Here is a 20,306-nt window from a genome sequence, read left to right as displayed (position 1 = left end):
CAACTCAAACAACGCAGATTAACTTGATCAAAAATTGTTAGGCAGATCAATCAAATTAGCTCACTAAACAGCGTAAAAAGATGAAAACATAATCGAAATTGAGCCATCAATTTTATTTTTTACAAGGTAATGGTGGTCTCTGGTTAATTATGCGAATCCAGTTTTGCTTAAAGTAAACCTGAAAATGACTCAAGGAAATTTGACTATTTTTCCTCCAAATTCTTCCGTGAAGAACACAAAAAAATTCACAAAAAAAATAATTAGTTAAGCGTTAAATTGAACCTATTTTGTTTATCCGCTTTATTGTCAGCTTGTTTTGCTTTAGGATATTATAATTTTCTGTTTTCCAAATTTTCAAAGGAGTTGAATGGAAGTATTCTCCATGTTGCCAGAGATACTTTAAGGTTTTAATGAGAAGAAATAAACGTATTTTGAGAACAAAACGGCCAATAAAAGCTGGAAAAAAAAACAAATTTATGGAAAACTTCGGTTTTTTCATGCATTTCCATGAACACATACTACGACCTACAATCTTCAAAAGATTAGTTAAAAAAATATTTCGATAAAGGACTAAGACAATATTCTCACAAATATGGGACTATTTCTATTTGGAGTTTTTAAAAAATCAAAACCTTAAGCTAACAAAAATACCTGAGATTTTAAGTACATTAAGGATTAAAAAAGACAGATATAAACTTAAACTCTGGAATTGCTGCATTACGAAGCCAAACTTCGTATGTTGAAGACTTCTTAAATGGCTTGTCTCTGGATTCTAGTGACCTACACACATCAAACTGTGTGCCTATCCAGTGCACAGTGTGACCTCGCAATGTTGGAGCGAACAGTGATCGCTGAACAAAGACTGACCAAGTCCAGTCCGACCTGTAAATTTTAATAAGTATATGACAAGTTGGAGACAAATTTTTCTCAGTAAACTGAGAATTTGGCTCCTTAACACGCCACGAATCGGTACGAACGAAGGAAGTCGCTTCTGGTCATAATTTTTTTTTTTCAAATGTACAACATCAAAACAACGAAAAATGGCCGAAAAAACACTATTTTTATTGGGATAAAATATAGTCTGAGCTGATTCCTAAACTACGTAGCGCAAAATTGAGAGTGATTAGCTGAAAAAACAACAACGTTGAGTGAAAAGTTTTGTTTGTGTGGAATCAAAATTATTATTGCAAATGCTTCATTGCGATAATTCTCTTAAAACACCTCTTAGTTTTTTTGAGGCACACAAAAATGCACAAAAAAACAACATAGGTCATAGTTTCATACATCTTGTTAGTTGTCGTGAAAACAGTCAGCGTTTGTAGGTTATTTGTATTTTTCCGAACAGAAAATTGGACAGTTCATTGTCTTTTGCACAAACAAAAAATACAAGACTGGCATCATGTGTCGACTGAAATGCCAGTATACTCAATTACCGGAGTGCCGTAAATATCCATCAACCCATGTCAAAAGTATCAGACAGTTAGCATGATGTGAAATAAGTGTTTTGAAAGGAGTAAAAATTTTATTTATAGCTCGCAAACCAACGGAGTCTTCAAAGCATCTATATTTTTAAATTTATTTACAACTGTGATTGTGGCAACTTAGTGATTAATGTTAGATTAACGTCCAAAAAAGAATCATTTCAGTATTTTTGAACTGTTTTCCGGAAGAGGGCATTTAAAAAATTCTTTTGCTCTTTTCAAAGTTTCTTGTTTATTATTGCCCTTTCACGTTTAGTTATTATTTTGACCGTTTTTCATTCAATTCATGCTCCTAGTTACGCAAAAATGACATCACAAAACAACTCGAAAAAATTAAGCTCCAATTTTGCATGATCACACTTAGAGTCATTTACCTTTAAATGGTCCAATTGATTTGCAACTAATCCCCCCACCTTTCAAATCCAGCCCTATTCTCCTTCCACTGCTAATTTTCACCATCATCACTAGCCGGGTTATAACTCGGTTATTTATCAACCAGTCTTGTTATAACCAGCACTTTACTGTCAAGTACAGACGCATCTGTATTTTCACCAAAATTGAAAAAGTCGCCCAAATTTACCGGTTTAATTTAACCCGGATAACTATTTGATCCCTTATTTTATTGTTATACCAAATACAAATTGGTCCAGAGTTAATTGAGCCCAAGTTTTGAAACAACCAGTGTATTGAATCAAATTTGTTGATATCGATTCGCTCATTTTAATACCTTTTCATGCAAATGTTTCTACATAATTACGAGGACAGATTTTTTCATGATTTGCTGGAAATTTGAAAAAAAAAGAAAAATGAAAAATTTCAATATTTATCTTGCAGCTGACTTTACACTGAAAGTTATGCAAATTTTGTTTCATATTTACTCAGAAATTTGATTCCCTTAAACTTAGAGATTAAGTTGAAATTTTTGAACTTCGAGATTTGTTGGCAATAAAAATCGCCCCTTGGGTATTTAACAAATTAAGCAGAAGCGCAGCTGCAAAATTAAGAAAATTTCAAGTTGAATTTGTCATTAGCCTGAAAAGTTATAGAGCAAATCTTAGTATATTACAAATAGAATAATTAATCGGAATTTATTTGTCAACTAACAGTTGCTTATTTTAGCTCAAAACGAGAAAGTTTTAACAAGAGCTGGCAAAAAATTCGTCAATTCAAAAATATTTTCAAATAGTCAAAATGAGCACAGAAACAAAAAAAGGGAAGCTTATGAACATTCTTTAGTTTTCTTTATTGTTGGCATCCTAAGAAAAAATTTTCGGCTTATTGCATACCAAGCGCATCTTCCTAATTTAAGCGTGAACAATTATAGCTTCCACGATGGAGATTCGAAACCAAATCCCCTAAATCCGCCCCGATTAAATTGATCACACGTAAATATAATTTCAAAAAGTGAAGTTATCTTTTTGGTTCAAGCCGCAATTTTTAACCTTGGCAACAATCAACATAGTTTAAAATAGCGAGCGAAAATTTTATTATTCATTGGCTTTTCACTTTTAAAAAAGATTCGACATTATTTTTGCATTTCAAACAAAGGGCGATTTGTAAAAATAGCCTTGGGCAATTACTTTTATTGTAATTGAGGCTATTCGGATTAACCTCTTCCCATTTATTAACAAAAACTTACTTTTTCAAGAGTTCAATTGAAAACAGAACGTCATGAATTACTCCGCAGTATTGTTTTTCTTCGCGGTAAGCTATTATGATTTCATTTTCGTTTGATCTATTGGATTCGACCCCCTGGCGACCCAAAGGGTCCCTATTTTGAGATATCCATATCTGTTGACGAACCCTAAAAAATTTCTAACGGCGCCTTTGGCGCCAATATATACTAATTTTGAGGAAACTGATTTTCAAAAAGTGCCTAAAAATATTTTTTGGCCTGTTTTTCAAAAACATTTTATGTCTTTTTGATGCTTTGGAAAATCAATTCGATCGACCTAAAAAAAGGTCGACAAACTTTCGAATTTTTTTTTTGAAAATCCGCCCCCCTCGAGAAAATCCTAGATCCGCCCCTGATTAAGTCACTGGTTCGAATCCAGGTGTATGCTTCAATTTATACTTGCCACAGAAAAGAAGAGTATGACAAAAGATGAAAATAAAGAAAGTAGTACATGTTGAAATCTCAATACTTTTCATTGAATCTAATTTTTCTTTGAGAAATCCAAGATTTTTTTCAATTGTTTAATTTTGACACACTTCCCAGTAATTAATTTTCAGGTCTTAGCCAAACTTGGATCCAGTTTTTGCCCTCAGAATTGCCAATGCTCCGAGGCCAAAAAAGTGGTGGAATGCCAGGGAAAAGAACTAATTTCTTTTCCAACCCGAATTCCAGAATGGACCAAATTTCTGAGCGTCGAGCAAACTTCAATTTCGAATCTCGAAGAGAACCATCTTAAGCAGTTACCAGAATTACTTATATTTAAGTTTCAGAAGCACAAAAACCTTCAATTAGGGTCAAACTTATTCAGAAACAACCCAAAGTTAACCAGTATTTATCTCAGAAGCAACGAAATTAAAAATTTGCAAAGGAGAATGTTTGAAGGATTGGCTATAGATACTCTCGATTTGACCTCGAATAAACTTTCCGAGTTTGAAAACTTCTATTTGGAAGGCGTGAAATCAGTGAAAAGATTGTATCTTCAGTCGAATCAGTTGGTCAAAATTGAAGATGATAGTTTGACCTTTGTGAACAATTTGACCGATCTGTATTTGAACTACAACCGGTTAAAAAACGCCCCGGGTACTAGAACTGTGAAAGCGCATGTTAGCGTTGAAGGTCAGTATGGTTTCCGGTTATTTAAATCTCAGTTTACATTTCAAACAAAACTCTTTTTTTTTTCATTTTCTTTTTGCAAAAACTCTTTTTTCAATTCAAAGCGACGAAGAATTTTGATCTGCAACTTCGAAAAATAAAAATGAAAGAAACGGTTCGTATTTTTAAGGACCTAAACAACTCATATGCTGAATTTGAATCTATTTTATGCACATTTGGAGCCAAGAAAATGGAACCAGTGAAACTCGTTTTTTGAAAGCATTGTCATAAAAATGTTTCTAATTTAATCAGGTTTTAATCAGGTTTTTGTTTAGTTCTCGACATGAGTGGAAATCCAATAAACTTCCTTGGTCCGAACTTCTTCGGTGGGTTCCCAAACGTGCGATATTTATACCTCGAACACATCGTCAACGACAGCAACTTAGCAGTTCACGAACGCGCTTTTGAAACAAACAGCCACATTCAAAAATTGGACCTTAGCAACAACTTCATGCTCAGAATTCCGTTTAAAATATTCGAAAACAACCGCGCCATTCAAATTCTAAACATGAATGGAAATCGGTTGAGTGTTATTCCGAATTTGGAGTTTATGAAAGAACTTCAGAGGGTTGACTTTTCGGATAATAAGTTGGATGGGTTGGAAACGCTTAGTTTCAAGAGCAACAAGCTTCTTAAGGTGAGCCAAATATTTTTTTTTCGAAAGAGCAGTACCTTTAGCAAACAATAAACCCTAGAATGCCAAACAATAAACCCTAGAATGCTAACACATCAAAAAGTTTTCCTTTTCAGGGATTCGACCCCTCACCAACCAAAGGGTCCCCCCTTTGGTATTATTTTATGACTTCAATTTTCGGCCCATCAACCCCAAAATTTTTTTAAGAGCACCTTTGGCGCCAATACATACTAATTTTAAAGGAGAGCGCGCGGCGAAAAACGCTTTTTTGGGCAAAAAATGTTGACTCATTTTTAAACCTGTTTCTTTACCTGGTCAAAAATTTTTTGAGCAAAAATTTTGACCCATTGTTTTCACCTGTTTTTGCAGCACTAAGTTTTTTGTCAAAATAAAGTCTTTATAGGGTTTTGAGAGCGCTCGGAAAATCAATTTGGTCTACTTAAAAAAAAGCAACAAATTTTTCGAAAAATTTATAAGTTTCCGAAAATTCCTCCCCCTTCGAGAAAATCATGGATCCAACCTGTATTTTAGGAAGCAAAGTTCCGCCAGAACCTGATCGAATCAATTGACGTGGATTTGTTCAGCAACCTCGCATTTCTGTCCAAGCTGGATCTGTCCCACAACAAAATAGCCTCTCTGCCTCAACCATTTCTGGACTCCCTCGGGGGGAGTTTAGCAACATTCCAGGTATCTGGGCTCGTTTTAAGGAAAAATGCTAATACCAATTCAACGAAGCAAGCTTCTAAAACTGTTTGATTGAAATGTTTTACTTGCATAATTGACTTCCAAAAAACGTTTCATCACAGTTTGAGATCAATTTTGAAATCTGAAATATGTAGTTTGAAATCTGAAATATGTAGTTTGAACTTTGAAATATATACTAGACAAAAATTTTTGGGTTGGTATTTGAAAAGTGTTTTGTTTATTTTTGCAACAAAAAATATGATCAAATTTATTTTAAAGAACCCGTTTGTTTCTAGTTTTCTTACGCGGGTGAAAAGTGGAACTGGCTGGACAACAACCCTCTGAATTGTGACTGTGCTATCAAACCACTGTTTGCATATGTGAACAGAATTCCAGATGCTGCAGTTGGGTAAGCTTCAAAAACTTCTCAAAAACCTACCTAAAACCTACCAAAAACTTCTCAAAAACCTATCAAAAACTTCTCGAAAACCTACCAAAAACTTCTCGAAAACCTACCAAAAACTTCTCGAAAACCTACCAAAAACTTCTCGAAAACCTACCAAAAACTTCTCGAAAACCTACCAAAAACTTCTCAAAAACCTACCAAAAACTTCTCAAAAACCTGCTGAAACGTTGTTTAGGTTTATCCTGGTCACCATTTAAAATTTTTTCTTGAAAAATTATGGAAAAAATTACTCCAAGATGGACAAAGATGTTTTGTTTTCCTAACACGTAATTGTAACAAAAATTATGGTACATTTTACGATTTTGCATCCGTTATTTTGCAAAAAAATAAAGAAGCATAATTGGCCTTTCTGAGTCTTAATGACAGTGAAAACTTTTATCAAAAATAACCCAAACTTTTTTAGGGTAACCTGTGAGTACCCCACCCCTCTGAAAGGAGTTTTGCTGGGTAATTTGGACAAGTCAGTGTTGAATTGTGTGGTGCCGAGGATAACCTCATTCTACCCGGAGACATCACACGCCCAGATGGTGGTCGGACAAGTCAGTTAACCAGTTGATATTTTTATTGGTTACCAGAATAGTTAAAAATTATGTCTCAAACTAGAAAAACAGCATTCCTCTGATCTCTTACAAGGTATACAGTACTTATTGACTTCCTTTGAGTTTTTTTTAATGCGTTTTAGGGTTCTTCAGTTTTGTTACTGTTTAATACAGGGTTTTAAGATAAACTTTATCAAATAGAATTCTAGCTTCATTAAGTCATTATATATTGGAGCTGCAGTACTGAACTTTAAAATAGCGTAAAAGTTTGAAGGAAAATTTGTCCATGATGATGCAGAAACTTCTTTAAGTCGTCAAACAATGTGAAACGTCTAAAAGTGCAAGTTTTTTCTGGCTCAGTTTCATCGACCAGAAGTTGTTATTTACAAGAAAAAAGAACTTTTCTGGTTAAAAACTTGTTACATCAAAATTTATGAAACCTCTGATCAAAAAATGTCAACGTCGGAACAGAAATACGCAACTGTACTATTTGATAAGCCATTAGAAAGCTTGTTTTTTGTAAGATTAATGCACATGTTTACTGATACTAAAGACAATAGTTTGTTTCGTTTCTTTAGCTTTCAACCTTTAAAATTTTGATTGATACAACAAACGGGTAGAAAATGTGAGTGGGCAAAAGTTGTAAGGTTTATAATTAATTTTGGCACGCAATTGATCATTTTTGATTTACAAAAAAAAGTTTCTGTCCATTTTAATACGTTGTGTAAAATTTTCAGTACCTCAGCTCATAAATTTAATCAACAATTTCACTTTCAATTTCAGAATGTTTATCTGAGACAGTTTTATCAGTTGATTTAAAAGAATTTTTTTTTCGAAGAATAAATAAAATGAAATGTGGTAGTAGCTTGTTTTTTTGATAAACTCGTAACAAAAAGGTTAATAAAAATTTGCTGGCAGGAAGAGCACATTTTTTTCTACTTTTCCCGTTTCAGAAGCTTCAAAAACCTCCCAATTGAGAAAATGTGTAGAATTTGTTTAAACTTAGTAAAGCAATGTCTCAAGACATAATTTTCTACTATTTGTTATTCCCAAACAAAACAAGACTGCTCGTATCAGGGCAAAGCCCTTAATGTTCCGGCTGCCTTTTAAGCTCTATAGAGCAGTAATAACATGAAAAAATTGAATGTAATAAAAAATTTGAGATTTTTTTTTGAAAATTATCCCCCCACACTCCATACATAGTTTAAACTGATAGATTTTGCTCCTAGTAACAAATCACTTGCGGCGAATATGCTTCCTTCAACCAATTCGGAAAGATTTCTAAGATGGATTAAATCTCCGCTTACGCGTTAGTAGCGCGAAATATTTCGCGCCCTAAATGTCCCAATTTGGCCAAAATAACAATGTTTTAACCCCCATTTCTTTACGAAAAACGGTCACAGGTGAAATATCTTTTCAATTTCAGGCTCAGGACAACAATAATTTTTGAATGAAATTTGAAAAATCCGTCAAAAACGGCTAGTTAAAAAGTCGAAATTTTTCTGAAGAAAAACCCCACCACGAGCACAAATATTCTGTTACTTTCATTACGAAAGTCGGAACAAAAACGGTATAACTCAAATTCAAAGCGGAAGAATAAAAAACATTACATCTTAAATTTAATGAAGATTGATCAAAGTGTTTGATTCCGTATAGAGAATTGCGGCCCGTCGCTTCACGCTTTGTGTATTTCGTATTGAATATGGTTGTGAAGTATTTATTACTAACCAATCATATTTCAAAACTAATTTTTTTTATTATTACTTGTAAACTTTGACTGTTCTCAGTCAGATCACTTTCATATTGAATCGAATTAAGTTTTTCTCCAACTAGAAACTGGCTTATACCTACTTTTTTATTTGGATCTATTTAGACCAGCCAAATAAGAGTTAACATAAGATTGGTATTAGACTAAAGAGTGGCACGAAAATATCCAGCCAAAAATAAGCGCGACGAACAGACGCTATATCTAATCTCAAAATATCCTGTGACTTAGTCTCAAGTTTGATAGTTAACCAGGTACAAAATTCGTATACGCATAACTGTTCAATTCTTTTTTTATAGGGGGGGATTCATTACGAGGTACCATAGGGGGGAAATAGTTTACAAAATCCGTATCTTGTTTTTTTTTTAAATAAAGTTTTTGGCTACTTTAAGTTCCAGATTATGTGCTTTTTTGTTTATTTATAATTATTTCGTTGTCCATAAGAATTTGGCAGGGTTTTAGTTTATAATTTTTTCAGTGAATGCGTTTTTTAATGCATACAAATTGAATACATTTTTTGCAAGTTAACTTATTAAAACTTTTTTTATCTCTAATTGATGATGTTTGCGTAACTCCAATAGCAACTTGTGAATTCTTTTGTGTAGTTTTGGTCGAAGTGCTCCATTTTAGTTCTATCTATATATGAGAATGGTAGTATCCCATTATGTATGACTAATTGCACGTAAAAAATCTTTATATGGGCAAAATTCTAGTGGAAGAAGCCTCCTTTTAATTTTTTCAAATTTTTTTTAGGTTATGGAGTTGCTGTGTGTGGCGGAAAGTGACAGTGCAGAATATGTACATGTGGAATGGATCCTTCCGAGAGACAGACACTACAAAGTGCCTCAAGACAAAGACGGAGTCCTTGTTAGTATTTTTGGATGCCAAATCCAGTCGAAGACTGTAGACGGCGCCGGCGAATTTTCATGAGAGTTAGGCGATATCCAGTTTAAATTTCAATGCCTCTGTAAACCAGTAATCCTGCGCGTATTGGCTTGAAAACTTGCTTAAAACAGTCTCTAAAATGTCTCGAAGTCTGCAAAAAAGACGCTTGCATTGGCTCTGTATCTAATTTTTAAGGAATAAATTTTAAGGATCATTTTTTTATATTTTTTCAACTATTCACTAATTTCAGCAAATCGGACGCGTGACGACCAAAAATGACGGGACTCTGTTGGTTTACAACGTGCAACCAGCCGATTCGGGACAATACACCTGTTTAGCCTACAATCAGAAGGGCAAATCAGGCATCAAAATTTAACTTATGAGGCTCCAAAAATCAACAAATAATAAAAAAAGATCTTGATGTAATCTTCTCTAATGATTCAACGATTAATGCAAACAAGGATAGTCGGTTGCTGTGCAAGAAGCCAGGAGTATCCCGGCACAGCAAAATAAATAAAACAGTTTAAACAAAACAAAAAATTGAAAAAAAAATCAATTTTTTTTATAGTATTTAAAAGGAATTGAATCAGATAGCAAACTTCAAAATTGGGATAAAATAGCATATTTGATGTAAAACTGCAGTTAAGTTGGATGATGAGGAGTTTGACATGGAAATGTCTTATCAATTTTTCCATGTAAATTAGTCTAAAAACAGAAGAATTCAGACCCGTTTTTCTCAAAAATTGAGAGAATTTTTTTACTTTTATTTTATAAGCATAATCATTTCAAATAGGATCTAAAATTTTCTCGAGAAGTAGATTTTCAAAACACTTTTGAACATTTTGACGACTTTTTGTTTTCAGGTCCTATCCCAAATCACTATAAAAATCCTATTTTGACTTAATGGTACTCGTTTAGAAGTATGGTCTCGTTAAATACCTCGTTTGGAAGTATGGTCCCGTGAAACTGCCAATACTTCCATAAAAAGTCAGACCAAGAACTTTTTAAGGAAAGTTTCTAATCTTTGCCACTGAACTGATGTTTTTGATAAATATATTTTAAAAACAACATTAGTGTGTTTCAAGTGGCTTGGCTGGACCACTTTTCTAAACGAGCTTTCGAGTGAGACTCATCAAAAACGGTGGGACCATACTCTTAAACGAGTACCGACGAAAATTTCTGAGCCACTCCGGTCTCATTAATAAATACTGGTGCCGAAGGCTCCTTAAGAAAATTTTAAGGTATGTCTGTCGAAAATTGTGACTTAAAACAAAGCTTAAGTACCTTTGGACCACCTGAGGGGAGGGTAATATAACTGACAAATATTTTTTTGTTAATGCAAAAATTTTGGAAGCATTCAGGATTTCACGCAAAGTTTGAAAATATACTCCGCAAAGCAGTTGCAAGTTAAGGAACAAAAAAGTTGTGAAGTAAAATAATGAGGAAATCATGCAAAGCAAACTTAATACAGAGGTTCAAGTGAAACTAAGTTGAACAGAAACTTGGCTGAGTTTCAGCTAGACAGATAACTGTGCATTTTGAATTTATTCAAAAAAAAATTGAAAAAAATGTAGAAATCATAGTAAATTCCCCAATGGCTTAAACATGAAATATAAAACATAAAGGGCATAAATTTCAAGTTTTCCTTGTAATTCAAACGTTTCCTATCAAATTCCAATTTTAACTTTTTGTCAGGAATGAAACCATGTGAACAAGATTTGGAAATAATTGCTTGCAAACAAATGTTAAGTCGGAAAAATTGACAAGAAGCTTATCAATAACCGCAAGTTTATGCTTTTCACTTTAGATTAAAAAATTCTACATTTTTTTAAAGATAAATTGTCAATCAAAAATTGAATCGTCAGCTGGTTGAATTTTTTCATTTTGTTCACGGCAAAGTTTTTCTCAATTTTTAAAAAAGAACTGTTGCATGAGATGTATGCCATTTGGGAAGTTTGTTTTTTATGCCATTTGAATCGCTATGGAAAAATCTCCTTTTGATTATACATTTATTTTGTTTTATATTAAACTTTCAAGCAAATTATCCTTAATTCAACTAGTTTAAACTTCGTGACAGTTCGAGTCGATCATTTTTACGAGGTCACGCAAAAAAGATTTTTACGTCTTGCTGATCCTGGTAGACAATTTTCAGTCACCAGAATTTTTTAAATTATTCCTTTTAGTTTATTTCGAAGCCCTTGAAATTTATACCAGATTCAGAAAAACATTGTTTTGGCTATCTGGGGAGACTTTTAAGTTAAATTGCTGAGCCACGTTAGAAAAGAGTGTCTCCATAAATGTGACTGAATATGTGAACGAACAAGACACCCAGCAGTTCCAGTGTGACATATGCGAGGACGACTGCACCAAGTACAAGATATCCGAAATCAAAGTCGTCAACATCGGGTGTAAGTTGTCGTTTTTTAAACAAGATCAAGTACGTATATCGAAGGATTTAAAAATCGTATTGCTCCTCAAAACTTTGCACAAAAAATATCTTAAGAACATGACCTCCCAAACGGATTTTATTTATTTTTTTTTGCACTATAACAAAAAACAGTTTTTGTAAGAAAAAAGAATTTTGTTTTGATAATATTTTGGTGCAAAATTTTGGGCCAATTGAAGTACATCTTTATCGGATATGCAGCAGCAAATTTTATCGACTATTTTTGGTTTCGGTTAGATGAGACGGCAACAATTGACTGGATGCCAACTGAACTGCGTCAGTCTGAGTACTACATCAGCTACAGACAGTTCCTGGGCGACAGACCAAATAGCCGAAGTCCAGCCAAGTCTATCAAGGGATTTCAAGTTAACTTTTATTTAACCCAAGAGAACAATTTCAGGTTCTTTTGGATCTCTGCTCGAACTATATCTAAAAAATTGAACTCAATTAAACGTGTTTAAGTTACAAAATAAACTTATTTTGAAAGTAAGCTTGAAAGGAACTTGAAGTCTCTCTCTTTTCCCCTGACCTCGATGATGAAGATCAACAAGAGTAACAACTACACCATTAGTGGGTTGAACCCAAACACTGCCTATATTGTGTGTGTGCAGATGGCAGGTCAGCCCTGTCATGAGCTCATCAGTTTTTCACACTGTGTCGACGTCACCACTTTGGGTGCCAGTTAGTGAAATCTTTTCCCTTTAATTTATCAACTTTTTAATATGAAATTCATTTTTTAAGCTTATATTTTTTTTAATTCTAAAATTGATTCTAATCTACCTTTGTTTCTGCGGGTACTATTTTTGAAGCAATACTTAATTTTAGTTTTGTAAATTTAAGTAATTCTTTGTTTCCGGTCCTTCACCCATGAGTGTTTCGCCCAATCGGTTCTTTGCCCATTAGAATAGCCACTCTAATTTATTGTTTCTTTTTATAGGAGCGGCAATTCCTTAGTAAATACTATAGGGGTGGATATTGTTCAGTAGATTCGTTTTTTATCGTTTTAGATCGAACTCTTAAAAAATTTGTTTTCGCCGTAGTCATTCGTTGTTGCATCGCACGTGGTTGATAATATAAAAAATGTAAAATGTCGATCAAATTGAGTTTTTTGGAGACAAAGTATTAGTTCCTTCATATCGATTGGATTGTTCAGATTCAATTTTAACTCACCATGGAAGATAACAGAAAGTAAATAAATAGGTATATGGTGGAAACAGTCTAAAGACGAATGGGCTCTTTTTCCTTTCCCCCCCCACCCCCATGAATATTTTTGATACATAAAACGTCTACATTTGGACGTAAAATTTGCTCAAAAAAACTCTCTTATGGAATTATCCCCCCACACGCCATATAAATATACAAAAGAATGAATTCCGCTCATTGTAACAAATCAATTATGTCAAATAAGCTTCTTTTGACCAATTTGGAACGATTTCTATGACGGATTAAATCTCCGCTTACGCGTTAAAAGCGGGAATTATATTGCGCGTTAATTGTCCCAAATTGGCCAACAAGGCAATCTTTAAACCCCCATAACTTTACGAAAATTGAACACAGGTGAAATATCTTTTCCAATTTAAGCTCAGGACAAAAATACCTTTTATATGATAACAAAACATTTTGTCGACCAAGACCAGTTAAAAAGTCGAAATTTGTCTGAAAAAAACCCACTCCGAGCACAAATATTCCGTTACTTTCGTATCGTACGTCGGAACAAAAACAGTATAATTTGAAGTATTTAAGAATTGATCATAATTTGAAATAATTATTGTTCCGGCTTTTGAAGAAAACGGAATGCTTATGCTCGGAGTTGTTTTTTTTTCTACAGTCAATTTTCACCGGCCGAAATAAAAGTTTTTAAACTAAACTTATTACACCCCATTAAAGATATCGACGTTCTGAGTTCAAATGTAAAAAGATGTTTCACCTCCGATCATTTTTTGTAATGTTTTGGGGGTTTGAAAATTGCCAAATTTGCCATGCTCTGGTCTAAGTTATGCGCGCTTTGAAGATTTTATTCATAATGCTGAGAGCGTGACGCGAAATGTTAATGCGTGGCGAGGAATGGTTCCCCCGTTTCACTCCCTACTTTTTGGTGCCTTAGCAATTTAACAACGCTACATTTTAAAACAATTTTTATGACCTCACACCGTTTTGATCCAAAATGAACAGAAAACTTACTTCAAAGGGGATTTTGGTAAACATCAAAGAAATAAACGAGAGAAATTTCTGCCATTTAAAGCCAGACAATTTCGCGCTACTTAATTTGCGTAAGTTTTGAATGGAAATGAACTTGCAAACAATTTCAATGAATCGTTTCAAACCAAAATGAAATGGCCTTGCCAAACTTTCCAATTACTCATTTCGAACCAAAATGAAATGGCCTTGCCAAATTTTCCAATTATTCATTTCGAACCAAATTGAAATGGCCTTGTTAAAATTTTCAACGAATTATCCCAAAATGAACCAAAAACAAGCAATTGTTCAATGAACTTCGAAAATCCGCAATTAATTAAACGTCCTTCGACTAAAATGGCCAAATTTTCTAGACATTTTCAGCCGGTATAGAAATTTTAAAAAGGTTGAACCAATGCCAAAAGCCGAAAAATCAATATTTTTTTAGTATTATTCTCGAACTTAAACTTATGACCTGATCGCTTTTTCAGCTTTTTTTGAACTGTTGGCAGATAAACGCAAAGCTAAAGGTTTTCCAGCCGGTAGCCCCAACCTAGCATCCCAAAATAAGGGCGCTTGTCCTATGATTAAATTGCTAAGGCACGAGTCAAGTTCTTGCGTTTAGTTACGTTTCCGAGAGTCTGCAAAAAAAGCTGACAAATGTTTGAGTAGGATTAAAATTGGAATTTTAATAATACTAAAGACTAAACAAAAATGAAACAAAACTTACAATGGTTTAACATAAATTAGACAACGCTCTGAAAAAACACAATCAGTTTTGTCTTCGTAAATGGACATTATCTTTTGTACGCTTTCATTTAATACTCGACACTTTTTCTTTTTTGTGAACTTATGGCCATTCGATGCATCAAAAAAATTGAGTTTTTGTACGGAAGCGTTTTTTTGGAGGCTGCCCACTACTTTCCACATATTTGGGTGAGCTCCACTGAAATAGGATTGAATCCCGAAACGCCATCCCTCGACAGCATTTGTTGTTCGAGCAATCCCACTCACGACTGCATCTCGCTGGTTCCAAAGGGAGGGTGAGAAGAAAACTTCATTTTTATATAAGTAGAGCCGAAGTACAAACACAACTCGTCAATTTTCTCAATACTCTTGGGTTCTAAACAGTTTCTGTCGCATACATTCTGAACTTCCTGAAGGATCATGCCAAAGGAATTACCGATCTTTTCTTTTCTTTTCGAATGCAAGGGCTGGCAGCATTTGTAAAGCCACTGCTAATTCGTGACTCGTTTCGTATGTCACTTTCAGACCCAAATCATTGACTTTGGTGTGATAAGAATTAAGATGAGGAATTCATACAGCCTTAAATTTCGTAGTGAAATGACTAGGTGTTAAAATGTACCGTGTTAAACTGGAAAATAGGAGTTAAATTGTTGTCGATGTAAATCATTTAGAAATAAAGTGACTAGGTGTTGAAATGTACGGTGTTAAATTGTATTTCATTAAGTTGTAGGACACCGAGCAAATTATCCCGCACAACAAAATCGTTCCAAATTGAATTCAGGCTGATTAATTGGTCGTATTATTTTCATGCAAAATTTTACACTTTGATTTTGTCCAAACTGTATAGGTTTTAATATTTTCTTTTCTCAAAAACTATTAAATATTTTTAATGGGAACAATCGGAATTTTCAGGGCTTTGCCACGATATGCGAGCCGTCTTATTGTTCCGACTTTCGATACAAAATGAACGATATATTCGTGCTCGGGTGGTTTTTTTTTTCTTCAGACAAATTTTGACTGTTTAACTGGCCATTTTTGACGGAATTTTTCTTATATCAGTCTGAAAGTATTGTGGTCTTGAGCATAAATTTCAAAAGATATTTGACCTGTGATCAATTTTCATAAAGTTATGGGAGTTTAAACTTTGCGATTTTGGCCAATTTGGGACAATTAACGCGCGATTTATTTCCCGCTATTACCGCGTAAGCGGAAATTTAATCCGTCTTAGAAATCGTTCCAAATTGGTCGAAAGAAGCTTATTTGTCATAACTGTTTTGTTACAAGGTGCGGAATCTATTCTTTTGTATATTTATTTGGAGTGTGGGGGATGATTTCATAAGAAAATTTCGAAATTTAGAAAAAAAAATTTCATTTTTACTTCATTACATTTAATAACTACTTCTACATAAACCTTAAAAAGCAGTCAGAACATTCAGGGCTTCGCTTTTATACGAGCAGTCTTGTTGTTCCGACTTTCGATACGAAAGTAACGGAATATTTGTGCTCGGGTGGGTTTTTTTTCTTAAGACAAATTTCGACTTTTTAACTAGCCATTTTTGACGGAAGTTTTTTATATAATTCAAAAGGTATTGTTGTCTTGAGCTTAAATTTGAAAAGATATTTCATCTGTGATCATTTTTTCGCAAAGTTATGGGGTTTAAAGATTGCCATTTTGGCCAATTTGAGACAATTAACGCGCGATATATTTCACGCTATTAACGCGTAAGCGGAAATTTAATCCGTCTTAGAAATCGTTCCAAATTTGTTAAAAGAAGCTTATTTGCCATAATTCGTTTGTTGCGAGGAGAAAAATCTATCCTTTTGTACTTTATATGGCGTGTGGGGGGGGGGCGTTTTTCGTTAAAAAAATTTCAAGTTTTAGAAAAAAAATCTTTTTATCATTTTGTTTTAATTCATTGAATTTTTTATGTTTATTAATGCTCCCTAAACCTTAAAAGGCAGTCAGAATAATAAGGACTTCGCCCTGATACGAGCAGTCTTGTTTACTTTAAGTGCGCTCTGCTATTCTATTTTAAGCTGGCTCTGCCTTTAGAAAGATCTGCTCAATACACAGTTTCCAGAGAATTACCACACATTTGATGGTATGTATTTGAATCTGTTTTAAGAATTGCATCAAAAATATTAACCTCAATGATACTATTTTCCAACTAAATCTAAAGTAAATCATAAATACAAACAGAACAAACAGATAAGTTAAAACAACGTTTTATATTAATAATTTGAGCCATTTCTTCATTCTTGATATTAAAATAGTTACAAAACAGTATAAACCTTAGTTGACAGTGATAGCTCGATAACTTTTGGCGATATTTTTTGTTCGGAAATGAAAAGGCCTTCCAAATTCAAAATATCAGATCTTCCTGAACCCGTTATCCGGAAAATCTGCCAGCTCCTAATTTTTTCGTTCCAAGCCAAGAATGAGGGCTGGCGCAGCGTCCTGGCTTTCCGATCAATATCTTCCCATTTTTACAGAATCATTAACAGTTGTTCACTAAATATAACCTACGAAATTTCAAAAGAGCACTTCCATTATAATTCAAACAGAGCCGAATTTTTTCTAACGCATTTAGTCGAAAGTACTAATTGGAAATTTTACCAATTTTCAGTGTTATGCTCTGTTTTCCGATCAAATGATTTAACTTCTTTTGGTGGTTTCTTCTCAGATCAAAAAAAGTTGATTTGCAGTCGTTATTCGGTGTTATTTGGGAACAATTTGAAGACTGTTGTATTCAGATCTACGCAACAGTGGTGTATCAAACCGAAGACATTACCACTCGGCGCTCACGCTAGCTGGCGAAATTTTCACAGAAATTGGAAACGAAGCTACCGAAATTGACTTGAGAGTTCACATTCTGCCTTCATTTGAGCTTCCCAGTTTTGACAGCTGGTACTTTCATCATGTGAAAAAACTAAAAATTCAGCAAACTCGATTGAATAACGGTCATAATACGGCATATCAACTTGCACAGCTATGTTTTAATGTCAAGGAGCTGACATTGATTAAAATGGACACGCACCCAGATGGGTTTGACCTCATGTTTCTCAAAAAATTGCCAAAGGTCACTTCGTTCAAATGCAACAAACTGAATTCCTTGGCTTTACTAAATGGTCCAATATTGGATCGAATCACAACGCTTCAGTTAGACGATTGGGATAAGAATCCAGAGCTCCCGAATTGGTGCTTTTCTGTCAAATGTCCAAATTTGGCAAACCTCACAGTTCGCAAACCTTTGGAGACCGAAAAGTCTCAAAAAACAGCTCATCGCTTCAAGATTCCGCCAAACTTAAAGACTCTTAAGACCAATGCTAGTTTTCTATCTCGCACTATATGCGATATGGCTTCTAAATTGGAAGAACCTTACATCATATATGATGAATGTGATTTAAAATCTTTTAAAAAATTGATAAAATCGCGGGACTTATCCTCGTTGAGAATAGTCAACATAACTGTGAGTAGTTCAGTGCAGCTTTACTCTCCTCGGAAAATATGGAAACTCGCTTGTTACATTCTGAAAGCAAGACCGGTGCTTAAAGTTTTAAGTGTCTGAAGTCTCACTTCAAACTGCCATGGCGATCCCGACTATCAACCACTTTGCCCGATTCAGTTCGCTAAAATATCCTCTCAGAAACTGTTATTTTGGAGAAGAAGGGTGCACAAATTCAGCACTACATTGCTGCACTTCAATTTTTTCGAAAACATAGTCAAAAACACGTTGGATCAGGCCACGATTAGAAGACTTGATGAGTTGGACTTAAAATACGAGTGGCATCTAAGATCATCGCCTTGTTCCAGTCATTAATCAAGTCTACTCGTTCAAGCTTTTTGAGAAAAGGGCGCACATATCAGATACATAACATTCGTTCAGTAATAAACAAAAATGCGGAATCCACTTACAATTTGCGGAATCCGCTTACATTTGCGGATTCCGCGTACAAATTTTGCGGATTCCACTTACATTTGCGGATTCCACTTAAATTTTGCGGAATCCACTTACAGTTGCGGAATCCAGAACAACTAGCTATATTTGCTTGTTGCGGAATCCGCAACAAAACAAATGTGCCGACAAAATTTACGTTACAGGCATATGGGTGCGGAATCCACTGAAACTTTGTTTGTGGAATCCACTTACATTTTGGAACATATTTTAAGACTTGTCTCTGGAATCCCGGAACATACAGACACAAAACTGTGCTCCTATCCAGTGCACAGTTTGGCGTCGTAATGTCAAAAAGGGCGGACGCCTCTTTCCACCCGGGGGTGGGGCGGACGCCCCAAAGGGTTCCGCCTTTTACTATTTTGAGAAAAAATATTCATTCAAAATCTTTAAGATTCTGATGCAAGATTCTTGATTGCTTCTGATTTTTTTTCAGACAAACTCGGCTCTTCCATAGTTCTGATCTTCATCGGATTCTGCACTGGGACCCTATTCGGCTTATGTGGCTGCATCACCCTCATATTCAACAAGCGACAACACACACCCCCCACTAGGGCCAAATACAAAATGTGTCAGCTAGACGAAAAGCCAAACAACCGAACGAGTGGTGCATTTGTGCACCAGACCGTAAACACTAACAGTGGTGAGAGAGTGCAAAGTTTCGACATTGCGCACGCACAGTCTGCTGGTGATATAATGTATCCAGATATTTACACTGGTACAGTTCGCTCCAAAAGGTTTTGAAACAAAAGTTCACAGAAAATAGACCTTGATTGAACTTAACAGCTTTAATGCAATAAATTATGAGGATTTTCTATTTTGACGATTAGTGTTTCACGTTGTAAATGCAATGATACTTTTTTGAAAACTTTTAATATATATTTTAGAATTGTACATAAAATTTGAAAACAAAATAACTAATAAAAGCAGTGTATGTTCAAAAAAATAGATATAGTATATATTTTTATAGTTATTTGTGCACGATATTAAATAAAAATTTCAGACCTGTTTCATTACCAGTGGCGGATCTAGAATTTTTAATGGGGGATTTTCAAATTATTTCAAAAACTTTGCTGGCTTTTTTAAGTCGACCAAATTGATTTTTCGAGCTCTTTTAAAACAAAAAATCTTGACAATATGAGATAACTTTTTTGGAAACAGTTTCAAAAATGAATCCTCACTATAAACTTTTGATTATTGTACTACAATTTACACCATTCCGAGCTTACCATGAATTATGGAAAAAACCAAGCCATAGTTTGTGAGATTTCAAAAGTTCTGAGAAATCAACAGCTGTTGCGAGCTTTTTATCCAAGTTTTCCTTTTCATAATTTTTTGTTCCGATTTTCGAAGAAAGTGCGGAACATTTAAGCTGGGGGGCTTTTTTATTAGGTCAAATTTTGATTTTATAACAGCTTTTTTGAGAAACGTTTTTCTACCCTCTGAAAGATAATAGCTGTCTTGAGCTCAACTGCTTAAATGCTAAAAGACATTTAGAGATCACATTCTTGGAATTAAGATATCAAAAATTTAAAAATACATATTTATTCAGTTTTCGGGATTTTTATATTTTGAAAGATTTTGGTTGTCAATCGAGGGCATTCGGAACATTCAGAGCCTTTAAAAACTAGCAGTCTTGTTGCATGCTGTTGTGTTAGATATGAAGAATAAATTGGTTAACAGAGTAGTGTTATATTGTTA

At 34.3% G+C, this 20,306-nt stretch overlaps 2 protein-coding genes across 2 annotated transcripts in view; one reads left to right on the top strand and one right to left on the bottom strand.

The window, feature by feature from the left end:
• The window catches only part of LOC134855131 (dynein axonemal heavy chain 7-like), a 366,992-nt gene that overhangs the window by 262,517 nt on the left and 84,169 nt on the right, over positions 1-20,306 (bottom strand). The window lies entirely within an intron of this gene.
• LOC134855129 (insulin-like growth factor-binding protein complex acid labile subunit) lies at positions 1,967-19,526 on the top strand. Its single transcript, XM_063871541.1, has 13 exons — positions 1,967-2,419; positions 3,048-3,185; positions 3,714-4,272; positions 4,584-4,945; positions 5,474-5,629; positions 5,923-6,035; positions 6,496-6,631; positions 9,150-9,263; positions 9,532-9,643; positions 11,561-11,689; positions 11,965-12,083; positions 12,270-12,408; positions 19,042-19,526. Exons 2-13 carry the CDS (start codon positions 3,153-3,155, stop codon positions 19,347-19,349), a joined length of 2,280 nt encoding a protein of 759 aa, XP_063727611.1. The 5' UTR covers positions 1,967-2,419; positions 3,048-3,152; the 3' UTR covers positions 19,350-19,526.

Source organism: Symsagittifera roscoffensis, chromosome 10, assembly GCF_963678635.1.
Source record: "Symsagittifera roscoffensis chromosome 10, txSymRosc1.1, whole genome shotgun sequence".
Classification (NCBI taxonomy): domain Eukaryota; kingdom Metazoa; phylum Xenacoelomorpha; order Acoela; family Convolutidae; genus Symsagittifera; species Symsagittifera roscoffensis.
This window is presented reverse-complemented; position numbering and strand designations above follow the sequence as displayed.

What these genes read in the sequence shown, in the direction of transcription:
- LOC134855129 (XM_063871541.1), top strand. Translation starts at nt 3,153, where the DNA reads ATGAATTACTCCGCAGTATTGTTTTTCTTCGCG. An exon ending in CAGTATTGTTTTTCTTCGCG is followed by an intron (nt 3,186 to 3,713) that starts GTAAGCTATTAT and finishes ATTAATTTTCAG; the next exon opens with GTCTTAGCCAAACTTGGATC. An exon ending in AGCGCATGTTAGCGTTGAAG is followed by an intron (nt 4,273 to 4,583) that starts GTCAGTATGGTT and finishes GTTTTTGTTTAG; the next exon opens with TTCTCGACATGAGTGGAAAT.